This window comes from Macaca mulatta, chromosome 16 (assembly GCF_049350105.2).
Source record: "Macaca mulatta isolate MMU2019108-1 chromosome 16, T2T-MMU8v2.0, whole genome shotgun sequence".
In the NCBI taxonomy this organism is placed as follows: domain Eukaryota; kingdom Metazoa; phylum Chordata; class Mammalia; order Primates; family Cercopithecidae; genus Macaca; species Macaca mulatta.
The window spans coordinates 91240872-91255283 of record NC_133421.1 but is presented as its reverse complement, the minus strand read 5'-3'; the positions used below and the strand labels follow the sequence as shown (position 1 = coordinate 91255283).

Here is a 14412-nt window from a genome sequence, read left to right as displayed (position 1 = left end):
ACACCCACAGCAGAGAGGTTGCCTCAGCCCTCATCACCCTTCGCCAAGTATAGGTGGGGCACAGCACAGCCCAGCAGCTGATGGAGAGCCGGCCTTGAGCCCTTTGCTGGTGTCCAACTCACCCCCTTTCCCCTGGGATCCATGCTTAAGGTCCCCCACATGACCATTGATCATAAATCTTGTTGCAGATAGGAGCTGGGCTTGGCGTGGGGCCAAGAGCCTGCCAGCCCCCGGAGCAGAATGGAGTGGGCAGCGGAGTAAACCGCCGGGTGAGGCTGCTGGTTTACCGGGCCTCCTCCCACGTTCTTTCCTCCTCCACGTGATCGTGATCATTTCCTCTAGGACGGTCTTGGCATGTTTCCATCCATATGGAAGAGACGGCCTGGGAGGACTGGATGGGAGTTGGTGTGTGTGAGCGAGCGAGCGACTCAAGAGGCTTCAGAGGGTTAAAACTAGCAGTCAGAAGACCGGCAGAGGCTCCCCTGTGGGGGAAATTCGGTCAGAAGACCGGGGAGGATCCCTGTGAGGAAATTCACAAAACGATGCGGCATCTGCACTTCCTGACTCTGAAGGCCAAATGGGATGCCCCTGGCCCTCCTCTCCCCACTCCCCAGCATCAAAGACAGCATTTCCAGCCCAAACACCTTCAGAGCAGCCCTGGCGACAGAGAGGATCGAGGAACTGACTCCAGGTGCCGCACCTGAGTCTGTCTATCCTAACACCCAGAATCAGACATCCCCGTTGTCCTGGGGTCAGTCCCCACCCCAAACTCAAAGGGGGGGCGGTCAGGACGTCTGCACGTGGTGCTTTGTGCTCCGGCAGATGCACCCGGACTCCACGATGTCTGCCCAACTTCCAAGCCCTGTTTTGCAGCCCTGCCCGTAGACTCTCCCTCAAGAGTGTCTGGCCTTAGCGGTCTTCAGATTGGCTTCTTAAACGGAGGGAGGCGGACCGGGGGTGGGGTTCCTTGGTCATTTACTTGTCAGCGGTGTCCCTGGTTTCCGCTCTCTTCCGGGCGTGGAGGAGGTGTCATCGCAGGCCCCTCCACCGGCGTCCCTCTGGTCAGTACTTCTCTCCTGGAGGAAGTGGAGAGCTGCCCGGAGGGAGAGGGTGGAGGTGTCTTGCCCTGTCTCACAGTCATTTTCTTGTCCTTTGCTCCCAACCCGTGGTGTACTCCCCGTCCCCACGTGTTCAACCACGGAGGGAGGGAACGCACTTCCACCTAAGCAGGCTCACGCCGCTGGGCCCTGAACGTGGGGGCCCCTGGGGGGCGGCTCACGGAGCACAGGGCAGAGATCCATCGCTAGGATGACAAGAGCCGGCGCTGCCCCACCCCGTCCCCGGCTGGAGTGCGCTCCGGCAGGACTCAGGGGCTCTCCGAGAACCCAGAGAATCAACGGGTTTACGCAAAAGCCAGAGGAGCGCAGCGCGGCCTTTCCCGCCCGCCCCCGGCACCGCCGACCGCTTTACGGCGGAGGTCGCGCCGCACAGCGGGCTGCCGTAAAGCGCTCCGAGGCGGAGCCGCCGCCGCGCGGCCGGGGCTCTTCACCCTGACCGGCCCGCGCTCACGATGGCCAGCGCTGCGCCGCGGGTCCGCTACCTGGCGGGCTTCTGCTGTCCCCTCGGGGGCCTGGCGGCGGGCAAGCCCCGCGTGCTGTACCACGAGGCGGAGGTCTTCCTGTCCACCGGCAGCGAGCTCGTCTACGTGTACGACCAGGAGGGCGGGCTGCTGACCGTGAGCGCCGGCCCGCGGGGGCGGGAGGGGCCGGGCGGGGGCGGCGGTTCCTGTGAAAATGAAGACCGCGGGCCCGCGCGTCGCCTCGGCCTGACCCGCGCCCCGGTCCGCAGGCGGCGTTCCGGTTCCCGGACCAGGTGTGGCACCTGGAGCTGCTGGCGCCGCGCAGGTTGCTGTACGCGCTGTGCGCCCGGAGGGGCCTTTACTGCCTGTCGCTGGACCACCCGGGCAGGAGCAGGTGAGGGCGGGCCCGCGGCCTCCCTCCCGCACGCTCCTGCTGCCCCCGGACTGCTTCAGAGCGAGCAGCCGCACCTCCTCGCTCTTGGGGACCCGGGCTGCCACCAGCTCTGAGCCTTGGCCGCCATCCCCGCCCATATCTGGAGCCCCTGCCCCCAGCACTCTTGCTGCAAGTATCTTGCTCACAGTCCTTAGTAAGTGGGGTTCACATGGTTAAGCCTACTTCGGGGTGCGGGATCCTGTCCTTTGGGCCCTGGTGGCCCGGTGCTGTCTGGTGAGACACGCCCCCGAGGTTGGGTGTTTATTAGAGGGAGGAGACAGCAAAGGCACCGTGACCCGGAGCCAGTGATCGGTGGAAACCATCTGGGTCGGAAGGAAGCGAGCTCCGAGCAGCCAGGCCTGTCTTCAGTGCAGAGCCGGCAGCTGCTGACCGCGGCCCAGGCTGTACAGGGGGGGCAGCCTGTGCACTTTGCAACCCGGACCTCAGCCGGACGGTTCTGTGCTGAGGGGTGTCCGTTCAAGCTGCTTTTGAATGTCTGATACTTCCTGTCAAGCGTGTCCTCCGTGGGGAAGGTGGGAGGCCATGTGGCAGATGGACTGCTGAGGGCCTTGAGGGTCACTGCGGGGACCCCTGAGCCAGACTGCTCCATGCCAGGTTATGGTGAAGAGAACGTGGGAATCCCACCCTGCCCAGGCCTGACCAATGCATCCCTTGTTCTCAAAGGTCTACAAGCCGGGATGACAGGGACAGCGAGGACGGTGACCAGCCTTCCCCTGTGATCCCTGTGGACCCCGATGCCTGCATCCTTCCCGATGCTGCGCTGTGCGCGTTCACCGTGCTGGACAGTGTGCTGGTCACCCTGGTGCAGGGCCCCGCCCGGTGGAAGATGCAGCTGTTTGAGCAGCCCTGTCCTGGGGAGGACCCCCGGCCAGGAGGCCAGATCGGTGAGGTGGAGCTGTCCACCTACGCCCCCCCAGCCGGGGTCCCAGGAAAGCCTGCAGACCCCCACTTCCTTCCAGTGCTATGCTGTGTGTCACCGTCAGGCTCCAGGGTGCCGCGTGACCTCCTTGGGGGCCCTGGGGGCTTCACGCTGGAGGACGCCCTCTTCGGGCTCCTCTTTGGAGCTGATGCCACCCTCCTGCAGTCACCTGTGGTCCTCTGTGGTCTCCCTGATGGCCAGCTCTGCTGTGTGATCCTGAAGGCCCTGGTCACCTCCAGGTCAGCCCCTGGTGACCCAAATGCCCTTGTCAAGATCCTCCATCACCTGGAGGAGCCTGTCATCTTCATAGGGGCCTTGAAGACAGAGCCACAGGCTGCAGAAGCTGCAGAGAATTTTCTGCCTGACGAGGATGTGCACTCTGACTGCCTGGTGGCCCTTGGTCACCATGGCCGGATGCTGGCCATCAAGGCCAGCTGGGATGAGTCTGGGAAGCTGGTGCCCGAGCTGCGGGAGTACTGCCTCCCAGGCCCCGTGCTCTGCGCTGCCTGTGGCGGGGGTGGCCGCGTGTACCACAGCACCCCTTCTGATCTCTGTGTGGTGGATCTGTCTCGGGGAAGCACCCCGCTGGGCCCCGAGCAGCCCGAAGAAGGCCCGGGAGGCCTGCCCCCCATGCTGTGCCCAGCCAGCCTGAACATCTGCAGTGTCGTCTCTCTGTCCGCCTCTCCCAGGACGCATGAAGGTATGAGCTGCTGTCTAAAATGAAAGATGGGAGCCCAGGGTGGAGCGTCCTTTTTGGCTGTCTGCTACTATCAGGCCGCCTTCTTTTCCTGGGCTTGTTCTTTCGCAACGCTGACAGGTGTTGATACAGCCTAGTGGTTAACTCCCTTCTTGTCTCAAGGTCAAGCAGGGGCTGGTGGTGGGTCTATGCATTGTTCTGCCTCTGGGGTCTAGGGTGTGGCCCTGGGCCTGGTAGGATCTGAGTGTGCTGCTTGCTGGCTGTGGACTCGGAGGAAACTCGGGGGTCGGCCGCAAGTGCCTCCTCCGCAGGTCTTATGTGGCGAGCCGCCCAGGGAGGTCTGTTCCGGACTCGCCTTTCTTCCAAAGGCTGCAAACGCCTGCTCGTGTCATGGTGTGGCCTGCCCGTGAGTCTGCTCTGGACCGAAGGCAGATGGCATCGTGGAATTCTAGTTTTGTGTTTTCCACAGAAAAAGCCAGAGAGGGTTTTAGCTGTGTGTGCCCAATGTTGGGGTGAGAGAAATAGAGCCACACACCCCCAACCAGTGCATTTCCCTGAGTCTGCTCACATTGTGAGCATGCTAACAAATCTCGCCATGGAAAATACATACACAGCAGGAGAGGAGGGCTTTGAAGGGAAACACCAGACTGTCTCCACTGCGGAAGAGAGGGCTGCAGACGGGGTCAGAGATGGCAAGGCTCGGGGCCACCGACAGAAGCCCGGGGTGGGGATAGCGCCTTTGTCTCGGGACCTTCTCTTCCTCACTGGACACTGGTCTTGTCTTCCGACTTCTTTCCTGGAGCCTGGGGAAACACCTGAGTGTCACGCTGCTTGCCTCTCCCAGTCTGCGGACCAGGCCCCTTGTGTGTCTGTCACCAGGTGGCACCAAGCTCCTGGCCCTGTCCGCCAAAGGCCGCTTGATGACCTGCAGCCTGGACCTAGACTCTGAGATTCCTGGCCCAGCCAGGATGACCACAGAGAGTGCAGGCCGGAAAATTAAGGAGCTGCTGTCTGGAATTGGCGACATCTCTGAGAGGTGAGCAGTTTGGCTTGGGCCGGGCAGAGGCTGGCACTGCCATCCTTGGGAGGTAGTATCTCTGTGTGGGGTCGTCCTGAGTCTGGGTGTCCTCGGGTGGCAATGGTCCAGGAGAGGCCATTACTTGGCCTTTTTTTTTTCTGGTTTTTTTTTTTTGAGATGGGGTCTCGCACTGTTGCCCAGGCTGGAGTGCAGTGGCGCAATCTTGGCTCACTGCAAGCTCCGCCTCCTGGGTTCACGCCATTCTCCTGTCTCAGCCTCCCGAGTAGCTGGGACTAGAGGTGCCCGCCACCATGCCCAGCTAATTTTTTTTATTTTTTGGTAGAGACAAGGCTTCACCTTGTTAGCCAGGATGGTCTCGATCTCCTGACCTCGTGATCCGCCTGCCTCAGCCTCCCAAAGTGCTGGAATTATAGGCGTGAGCCACAGCACTCTACTTGGCCTCTTTTTTTGAGAGGGAATTTCACTCAATGTCACCCAGGCTGGAGTGCTGTGGTACGATCACTGTTCACTACAACCTCCGCCTCCCGGGTTCAAGTGATTCTCCTGCCTCAGCCTCCTGAGTGGTTGGGATTATAGGAGTAATCCACCACGCCCAGGTACTTTTTGTATTTTTAGTAGAGATGGGATTTCACCATGTTGCCCAGGCTGGTCTCAAACTCCTGGGCTCAAGTGATTTGCCTGCCTTGGCCTCTCAAAGTGCTGGGATTACAGGCATGAGCCACCGCGCCCGGCCATTACTTGTCCTCTTAAGATATCTTGAGAGCCTCAGGCGTCCCACTGTTTGGTGACAGGCTACCCAGCTGCCTCTGGAAGATGAGCCAGGACTGCCCCCCAGCACCCCACCCTTTCTCCCTAGTGGGCCACAGGAGACATCCCCTGCTGAGTCTTCACCCTCCCTGCTCTCAGCGCAGGATCCAGTGTGCTTTTCCTCCCGCAGCACTGGCCTCGGGATGTTCAGAGAGAACACACTGCGCGCATGCAGCATCCCCTGCACCTCTCACGTGACCACTGGGGTCCTGAGAGCGAGGGGCCTGTCACCCCAGGTCCCTGTGGTGAGGGCTGTTTCTGTAGTGCCTGCCACCCTCCTGGCTTTCGCTGTAAAGGCTGCAAGGGAGAAAAGAGACCCACTAGGGACATTCTGGGGAGCCGAGGCGGGGGTAATGCACCACCTGGCCCCTGAGTGGCCCAAATGTGGGTGGTGGGCTTCTCGCACCTGGCAGATCAGCCTAGGCCCCCCAAACACCAGCTCCATCCTCTGTCCGCTTTCCTCCTGCAGCCCAAGAGGAGAGATGAGGTCAGATGGCTTGAGGCAGCTTCCAGAGAGGCTCAATGTGGGTGGGACCGGGAGAGACATGTTCCTGCAGCAGGAGCCCCCTCTGTGGTGTGGCTCCACCCCCACTGTGTGCTTGTGGAGCCAGGTTTGGTGCCTACTGGGCCTGAGTCAAGATGTGGCACCGGGCGCTGTGGGTGTCCCCCCCTCTCCTGGGGGTCATGTCTGTCTTTCGCAGAGTGTCTTTTCTAAAGAAAGCGGTTGACCAGCGGAACAAGGCCCTGACAAGCCTCAACGAGGCCATGAACGTGAGCTGTGCACTGCTGTCAAGCGGCGCGGGCCCCAGGCCCATCTCCTGCACCACCAGCACCACCTGGAGCCGCCTGCAGACGCAGGACATGCTCATGGCCACCTGCGTGCTAGAGAACAGCAGCAGCTTCAGCCTGGACCAGGGGTGGACCCTGTGCATCCAGGTGCTCACCAGCTCCTGTGCCCTTGACCTGGACTCGGCCTGCTCGGCCATCACCTACACCATCCCTGTGGACCAGCTCGGCCCCGGTGCTCGGCGGGAGGTGACGCTACCCCTGGGCCCTGGTGAGAACGGCGGGCTCGACCTGCCTGTGACCGTGTCCTGCACGCTGTTCTACAGTCTCAGGGAGGTGGTGGGCGGGGCCCTCGCCCCCTCGGACTCTGAGGACCCCTTTCTGGATGAGTGCCCCTCCGACGTCCTGCCTGAGCAAGAGGGCGTTTGCCTGCCCCTGAGCAGGCACACAGTGGACATGCTGCAATGTCTGCGCTTCCCTGGCCTGGCCCCGCCACACACACGGGCCCCCTCCCCACTGGGCCCCACCCGCGACCCCGTGGCCACTTTTCTGGAAACTTGTCGGGAGCCTGGCAGCCAGCCAGCAGGACCCGCCTCCCTGCGGGCCGAGTTCCTGCCCCCATCTGTGGCTTCCATCAAAGTGTCAGCGGAGCTGCTCAGGGCTGCCTTGAAGGACGGCCACTCAGGTTGGTGGCACTGATTGGCTTTGCTCAGCCTTGGGGATTTTTTTTTTTTTCCTTAAAGAGACAGGAACTTGCTGTGTTGCCCAGGCAGGAGTACAGTGGTACAGTCATGGCTCACTGCAGCCTCGAGCTCCTGGCCTCAAGTGATCTTCTCATTTGGGCCTCCCAGAATGCTGGGATTCCCTGCATGAGCCACTCCACCCCACCCACCTCGGGCCTGTGGACATGGGCTGTTCCTCCTTCTCCCAGCTGCTCCTGTGGGGCGGCCTGGCCCCCCAGCCCAGCGAGCTCTGCTCAGGAAATGAGCTTCGCCTGCATCCCGTCCGCTGTTGGGGTCTGGCCTTATGTGGGGCCCTCTCACCATGTATTTCTTTTCAGTTTTGTTTTTTAAACCTATATATGGAAGCGTAACCTACATACAGCAGAGTCACAAAGGAGCCAAACTGTGAGCTTCATATCGCAGGCACCCGGGGAGGGAGTCAGCTGCACTCACCCCAAAGCCCCGGCACCATTCATCAGGCGTTTGTGAGCTCCACGTAATGGAGTGTGCGGTCCCTTCTTCGTGTCTGTCCTTTGCTCCCCCGTGCGTGTGAGACCCTTTGTCACAGGTGCAGATGTCGCCATTCTACCGCAGATGGGTATTTGGATGGTCTCTGGATTTGGGCTTGTGCAGAGAGGGCAGCCGCAGCCATCCCCTGGGGTGTGTCTGCCCGGTGCCGGGGCGGTGCTGCCTGCTCCCAACCTCAGCCCCCAGGAGCATTGCCAGGTCCCCCAAAGTGGGGTTTTCACCTTCCACAGATTGTAACTGCCCCCACCCATCGCAGGACTTGTTCAGCAGAGAGAGTTGAGCAGCGGCCTCCTTCCTTTCTCTAAGTCAGCTGGCCGTGCCGCAGCTTAGGGTGGGGCTGTGGATGGCTGGGATGCTTAGATGGCTCTGGGAAGGGCACTTTGGGGCAGCCGTGCAGATGCCCACCTGGTAGGATCCGCTGAGCTCTTGGCTGGTGCCTCCCCTCCAGGTGTGCCCCTGTGCTGTGCCACCCTGCAGTGGCTCCTTGCTGAGAATGCTGCTGTGGACATCGTGAGGGCTCGAGCGCTGTCTTCCATCCAGGGAGTGGCCCCTGATGGCGCTGACGTTCACCTCATCGTCCGAGAGGCAAGCAGGGGTTCAGGCAAACGAGCCTCGGCACCAGCAGTTCTTGGGGTGGGACCCCTGGCCTGGAGCTCGGGAGGACCCCTCACCCTGGGCGGGGGCCTGGCAGCCTTCTCCCGAGCTCCCCAGAGGACTATGATGTGACAATTTCCCCTCATGCCAAGCAGACGCCACTCAGGCGGGGAGGGCCTTGCAGCTCAGATCCCCGAGGACTGGCCCTGTCCAGCCCTGTCCGCCATGAGGGCCCCCTTCCCCTGTCCAGTACTGAAGTCATAGCAGGTTCCACAGTGCTGCTGGCAACACCCGTACCCCAGGAGCAGCAGCCCCGTTAACCCCCTGCACTGCTAGAGGGCTCCAGACCCGTCGCGGAAGCTGCTGAATGGCGAATGGCACTGCTGGTCTACAGCCCCTGTCGTGCACACCTTTCCAGAGACTCATGACCTCCAGCACACCCTCACGTCCCACCAGCAGAGGCTCTTGCAGGGTAGCCCGGGCTGCCAGGACACGTGTGTCCCTGCGGATGGGCAAGGCTGCCTGGGGCTCAGAGTCTGCACTTGGTTTTGGTTTTCGTTTTCGTTTTGTTTTTTTTTTTTTGAGATGGAGTCTCGCTTTGTCGCCAGGCTGGAGTGCAGTGGCGCGATTTTGATTCACTGCCATCTCCACCTCCTGGGGTCAAGCGATTCTCCTGCCTCAGCCTCCTGAACAGCTGGGATTACAGGCGCCCGCCACCACACCCAGCTAATTTTTGTATTTTTAGTAGAGATGGGGGTGTCACCATGTTAGCCAGGATGGTCTTGATCTCCTGACCTCAGGTGATCTGCCCGTGTCGGCCTCCCAGAGTGCTGGGATTACAGGCGTGAGCCACCACGCCCGGCCCAGAGTCTGCACTTGGAATCGAGCCTCAGCCCTCGGGTGCCTTGACTGCCCACTGCGTGGCCCTTTCAGCCCGGATGCTGGGTCTGCTGGTGGCCCTGCAGGTCGGTGCTAACAGCCCCTGTGGGAGAGCTGCAGGTGACTGTGTCCTTTCTGGGCTCCCGAGGCCCCTGGCGTCTCACCTCCTGTGTGGCGTGTGGAGGATAAGCCTGGTTTCCTGGCTCTTGGCCTGTTCTTGCCATTCTTTGTTGTCCAGCTCAGCTCAGGCCAGCCTCCCTAAGGGACAGGTGGGTGTCCCATAGATAGGCCTAGCAACTCCCAGTGCCCACAGCGATGCCCTAACCCTGCTGCCAGAGGTGATCTGTGATGCCTGGTGTGGGGGGACAGGCCTGGGCCCCCCAAGGGGCATGCAAGATCTACATGTAGGTTGTGCACAAGGCATGTCACTGCAGTGGCCTCCTCCTGGAGCAGGCCCCAGTCTGGCTCAGGGCCCTGCGTGAATTCCACAGGTCTGAGGGATGGGGTCTTCCTGACACATCTGGGCGCAGAGCAGGTTCCTGCCACTGGTTGGTGGCTCATTCTTCAGGTGGAAAAAGTTAAACTAGGGTACTGAGCTCTGCCTCCTTCAGGGTACAGGACAGCCCAGGGCAGGGGGTTGGCCTCACGTGCTGCCAGCTGGGGAGGCTTCTGTGTAGCCTGAGCCCCCCGGGCAGGTGGGGGTGCCACAGGCAGGCAGTGAGGTGGCTCCTGTGTTGCAGGTGGCCATGACCGACCTCTGCCCAGCCGGGCCCATCCAGGCAGTGGAGATCCAAGTGGAAAGCTCCTCTCTGGCCGACATTTGCAGGGCGCACCATGCCGTTGTCGGGCGCATGCAGGTATGTCGGCCCGCTCAGGAAGGCGGCCAGGATCTGTGGGTCGCTCGCTAAGGTCCGTGCATGGGACCCTGTAGCTGCTGGCCACGGGGTCTGCAGCTCCCTGCACGGGAGTTGTAGGAAGATCCAAGCCTGCTCTGCTGCTGAGTGCAGTGTTGTGCAGTGGGGCTGTGGGCGATGAGAGGCATGAGGTGGACCCTCTCAGGAGGCCAGTGCTGCTCCCCAGGTGTGCCGTCACCCCCGGGCACCTGTGAGTGCAAGGACTGCCCGGGCTACGAGGCCAGTGGGCTTCTATTTGTGACCTGCGAGGTCAGCCCAGGGTTTCCTCCCTTCTCTGGCTGGGCAGAGGCTGCATAGAGAGGCCGTGGTCTGGGCGTGGATCCTAGAACAAGGTGCTGGGAGCCTCCACGTCTTTGCCAAGAGAGTGGAGTTTGCAGCTCCCCCCACTCACAGCCCCAGGGGTTCCCTGGCACAGGAATAGCTGCTTCCATGCTGTGCCCAGAGCCAGCTTGGGCCAGCGGCTGCCAGATCTGAGAAGAAGCTCTCCAAGTTCCAAGCTAAAGTCTAAACTTGTGCCCTCGGCAGGGCAGCTGTCACACCTATCCACTAGGACTGTAGCACAGCTTTGGCTCACACAGTGGGTCTGCAGCAACCCTAGAAACCGGTTCTGGAGTTTCTTGTTAGGGGTGGTCCCTGCCTCGGCTCCACCTGGGCTTATCAATGTGCATGCCCAGGCCTCCCCAACCCTGAGACCCAGGGCCTGCGGCCTGATGCCAGCTCAACTCCCGTGGGCACTGTGGTGACGCTTGGAGACGAGGCCCCTCTGCGAGCAGTGACTCTGCCCAGCCCCGCCAGGTGGCTCAGATGGCCGATCCCAATGAACACGTCAGCTCACACAGCACCATGACCCAGAGATTTCGTTTGGTGCAAGGACCCTGCACCCTACACTTCCATGACCCTGATGAGCATGTCACGCAGCACTGTGACCCCAGTGATCTCACGGCACCATGATGGGGGGCTGCCTGGGCTTGGGGGTCTTGTCCTGAGTGCTGGGGGCACCACGGGGATCTCCAGAGCTGAGGTGTTGCCTGTCAAAGGAAGCTCTGCCCACTGGGCCATCTGGTCCCCAAGAAAGTCCCGTTCCCTGCCAAGAGCAGAGCTCCAGCCCCTGGGTTTGTGTCTAGATTTTTCTCATCTTACAAGGACACAGTCATGTGGGGTCAAACCCACTCCCGCCATCTCATCTTGGTCATCTGCAGAGACGCCATTTCCAGACGCAGCCACTCTCTGAGTGCTGGCACTGGGGCTTCCGCATGAATCTGGGGGGGGCCCACGCACTGCTGCTGCCTCCTGGACACAGATCTCGTATTGGGCTGCAGACCTTAGTGTCCCCCAACAGCTAGGTGCCCACCCCACAAGCAGGAGTGCTCTCAGGACCCTACCCAGCACACAGCAGCTACCAGCACTTCTGGGACCCCAGGCAGGCCAGTGCTGCCCCTCGGGGTGTCAGGGTCTCTTCTCAGTTGCTTTGCTCCAAGAGCCTGCAGGAACCTCACTGCCCAGGCTCATCTGGAAATTTAGTTGTATTTATTTATCTGTTTGTTTGAGATAGAGCTCCGGCTCTGTCACCCAGGCTGCTAGTCCAGTGGAGGGAGCTCGGCTCACTGCAACCTCTGCCTCCCAGGTTCAAGTGATTCTCCTCCCTCAGCCTCCCGAGTAGCTGGAATTACAGGCTCCTGTCACCAGGCCTGGCTAATTTCTTTTTTTTTTTTTTTTTGAGACGGAGTCTCGCTCTGTGTCGCCCAGGCTGGAGTGCAGTGGCCAATCTCAGCTCACTGCAAGCTCCGCCTCCCGGGTTCCCACCATTCTCCTGCCTCAGCCTCCCGAGTAGCTGGGACTACAGGCGCCCGCCACCTCGCCCGGCTAGTTTTTTGTGTTTTTAGTAGAGATGGGGTTTCACCGTGTTCGCCAGGATGGTCTCGATCTGACCTCGTGATCCACCCGTCTCAGCCTCCCAAAGTGCTGGGATTACAGGCGTGAGCCACTGTGCCCGGCTGATTTCTTTATATTTTTAGTAGAGATGGGGTTTCACCGTGTTGGTCAGGCTGGTCTTGAACTCCTGACCTGAAGTTATCTGCCTGCCTCAGCCTCCTAAAGTGCTGGGATTACGGGCCTGAGCCCATCTGGGAAGTTTAGATCCAAGCCCAGGGAGCCGGTGCCGCAGCCCACACTGGGCTGTGCCGCGTGACTGAGTGAATGGCCAGGCCAGGGTCTCTGCACAAGATGCTAAGGCAGTTCCCTGGCTGGTCTGTGCTCCTGAGCGGCCTGAAGCCCAGGATGGGAGAAGGGGGCAGCAGGCAGGTCTGGATCTGCATAGAGTGTGGCTCTCGGGGACAAGGAAGATCCCACTAGTGGAGAGAAAAGAACCAAACAAGTTCATTTCCAAGAAACTGTCAGGCCAGGGGCTCTGTGCCCTGCTGCTCTGGAGGGCAGGAAGTTGAGGTGAACAGTGGGGTGGAAAACAGCAAAGCGGCTGGGGGGGTGCCAGGCAGGGAGGCGGGGGTGGGGGGGTGCCAGGCAGGGAGGCGGGAGTGGGGGGGTGCCAGGCAGGGAGGCAGCGCTGGGCAGATAGAAGGAGAGGGTCACCCTGCTTCGAGGGGTGTGGGGGCAGGTGCTGGAGCACACCCTCTCCAGCATGTCCCCTGTGTCGCCCCCAGACGATGGTGACAGAGCAGGCCGCCCAGGGCTCCAGCGCTCCTGATCTCCGTGTGCAGTATCTCCGCCAGATCCATGCCAACCACGAGGTGAGCACCCGGTGCCTTGGACAATCCCCTCCACCTGGGTAGCCAGGAGCGCCCGTCGGCAGGCCCTTCTCCAGTCACCCGGAGTCTGCAGAGTCCTCGCAGTGCGTGGGCTTGGCTCCCGTGGGCCTGGGGCAGAGTCCGAGTGACCACCTTTCCTGCCCCTCGTCTTCCTTGAGGGGCCAGGTGTCCCGGCCAGGCTGCGTGTCCCATGTTTTAAGGTTCCAGATGAGTGTTCATCCTTGGACCACCTGTCACTTCCCAAGTATGGTCCTGCGAGTGGTGGGTCCCCCAGAGACATCCAGTGACATCCCCAGGGCCAGGTGGGGGCCTGAGCTGTGTCTGCTCCACCTGCAGACGCTGCTGCGGGAGGTGCAGACCCTGCGCGACCGGCTCTGCACAGAGGACGAGGCCAGCTCCTGCGCCACCGCCCAGAGGCTGCTGCAGGTGTACCGGCAGCTGCGCCACCCCAGCCTCATCCTGCTGTGACCAGGCGGGCCTGCCCTGGCCACGGCTCTGGTCACGCTTCCAGCCTCTGTAACAGCCCCCCAGGCCTTCGTGGTTTTAGAGGAAAACTGAGTTGGCCTGGTCAGAGCCGTCAGGAAGGTGTGGCCTGGCCACGTGGGAGCAGAACACTCATGAAAGTGCTTGAAGGCCACGAAGCACAAAGCAGATTCTGATTGGGAGCAACCGAGGTGGGCTCTGAACCTGGCCGGTCCAGCTTCGCGTCCTCTGCTGCTCTCTCTCCTCCTCTGACCGCGGCCGCAGCCCCTGCACTCGCCTTCCTCACTGCTGGGCAGCCTTCCCGCCGCAGCAGCAGCCCCTGAGGCCAGGAGGCAGTGCGGTGCATTCTGGACCCTACAGGCCGGAGAAACAGGATTTCTGGGGTTTGGACTTGGGGTGAGTTTGTAACTGTTGCTGCTGCACCACCAGGAGCACCAGCTGCCCCTCTGGGTGGCGCTACCAGGCGCCCCACGGTACCCCTGTCACACTGTTCACACCTGCCCGGCTGCCCACTCTGGGACCCCGAGGTGGGAGGGTGCTCCCTGAGACCAAAGCACAAAACAGCATGCAGGGAGCTCCTGCAAGTGCCCGTGGCCTTGCGCCACACCAAGGAAGGGCCATCGGGTGGCCTGTGGCCGGAATGCTCAACAACTAGGTGCCCCCGGCCGGGGCCGTACCCAGCACTGTGCACTATTTTCAGGGCCACTCGGTGGCACTGTGGCCTGGGGGTGCCCTGAGCCCCAGCCCCCAGCCCCCTCCCTCAGACTGGGCTACGGCCCGCCTCCTGGTGCTGGTGCTTTCATCTGGGGAGGGTGCTCGTGCCTCCCGCTGCAGGCACTGTCCGCGACGAGTGCGGGTAGGAGCCGTGAGGTGCTTCTCTGCTGTGACAAACGACCCTGTCTGTGAAACTTCCGGCCTCGGCTGTGTTTTCTCACCCCTTCCCACCCTCTCACTGGGCTCCCTCCAGAGTCATGGCATTGCTTGGGAGCCCCCAGCACGGGGGTGGCCTCCAAGGAAAAAGTGTTCGCTGTGACCCAGTTACCCCTGAGGAGGGCTCTGCTCCACGGGGGTGTCTGGGAGGCCTGGGGCCACTGCCTGGCTCTCCCGCCTTCCTCTCCGTGGAGTGGGAGGGCCCCGTGGGGTGCTCCGAGTCAGGGTTTGTCTCCCTCAGTGGTCGCCACATCTCAGGGAGCAAGGCCCCCCTGGTGACACTCCAAATCCGGCCTTTTCAGTGGGGCCACGGCCTGTG

General features: G+C 61.7%; 1 protein-coding gene across 10 annotated transcripts; it reads left to right on the top strand.

The window, feature by feature from the left end:
- Positions 1 to 1009: 1009 nt before the first annotated feature.
- FAAP100 (FA core complex associated protein 100) lies at positions 1010 to 14075 on the top strand. Of its 10 annotated transcripts, none has more exon segments than NM_001194508.2 (9): positions 1498 to 1735; positions 1849 to 1973; positions 2697 to 3652; positions 4529 to 4685; positions 6197 to 6966; positions 7980 to 8116; positions 9745 to 9861; positions 12576 to 12662; positions 13017 to 14075. In NM_001194508.2, coding segments are annotated over 9 exon segments (2646 nt in total). In that variant the 5' UTR covers positions 1498 to 1570; the 3' UTR covers positions 13149 to 14075.
- Positions 14076 to 14412: the final 337 nt, after the last annotated feature.

Coding starts and splice junctions, on each gene's coding strand:
- FAAP100 (XM_077969299.1), top strand. CDS start 1,571: ATGGCCAGCGCTGCGCCGCGGGTCCGCTACCTGGCGGGCTTCTGCTGT. Junction 4,686..6,196: donor ATTGGCGACATCTCTGAGAG/GTGAGCAGTTTG, acceptor TGTCTTTCGCAG/AGTGTCTTTTCTAAAGAAAG. Junction 9,862..12,575: donor CCGTTGTCGGGCGCATGCAG/GTATGTCGGCCC, acceptor TGTCGCCCCCAG/ACGATGGTGACAGAGCAGGC.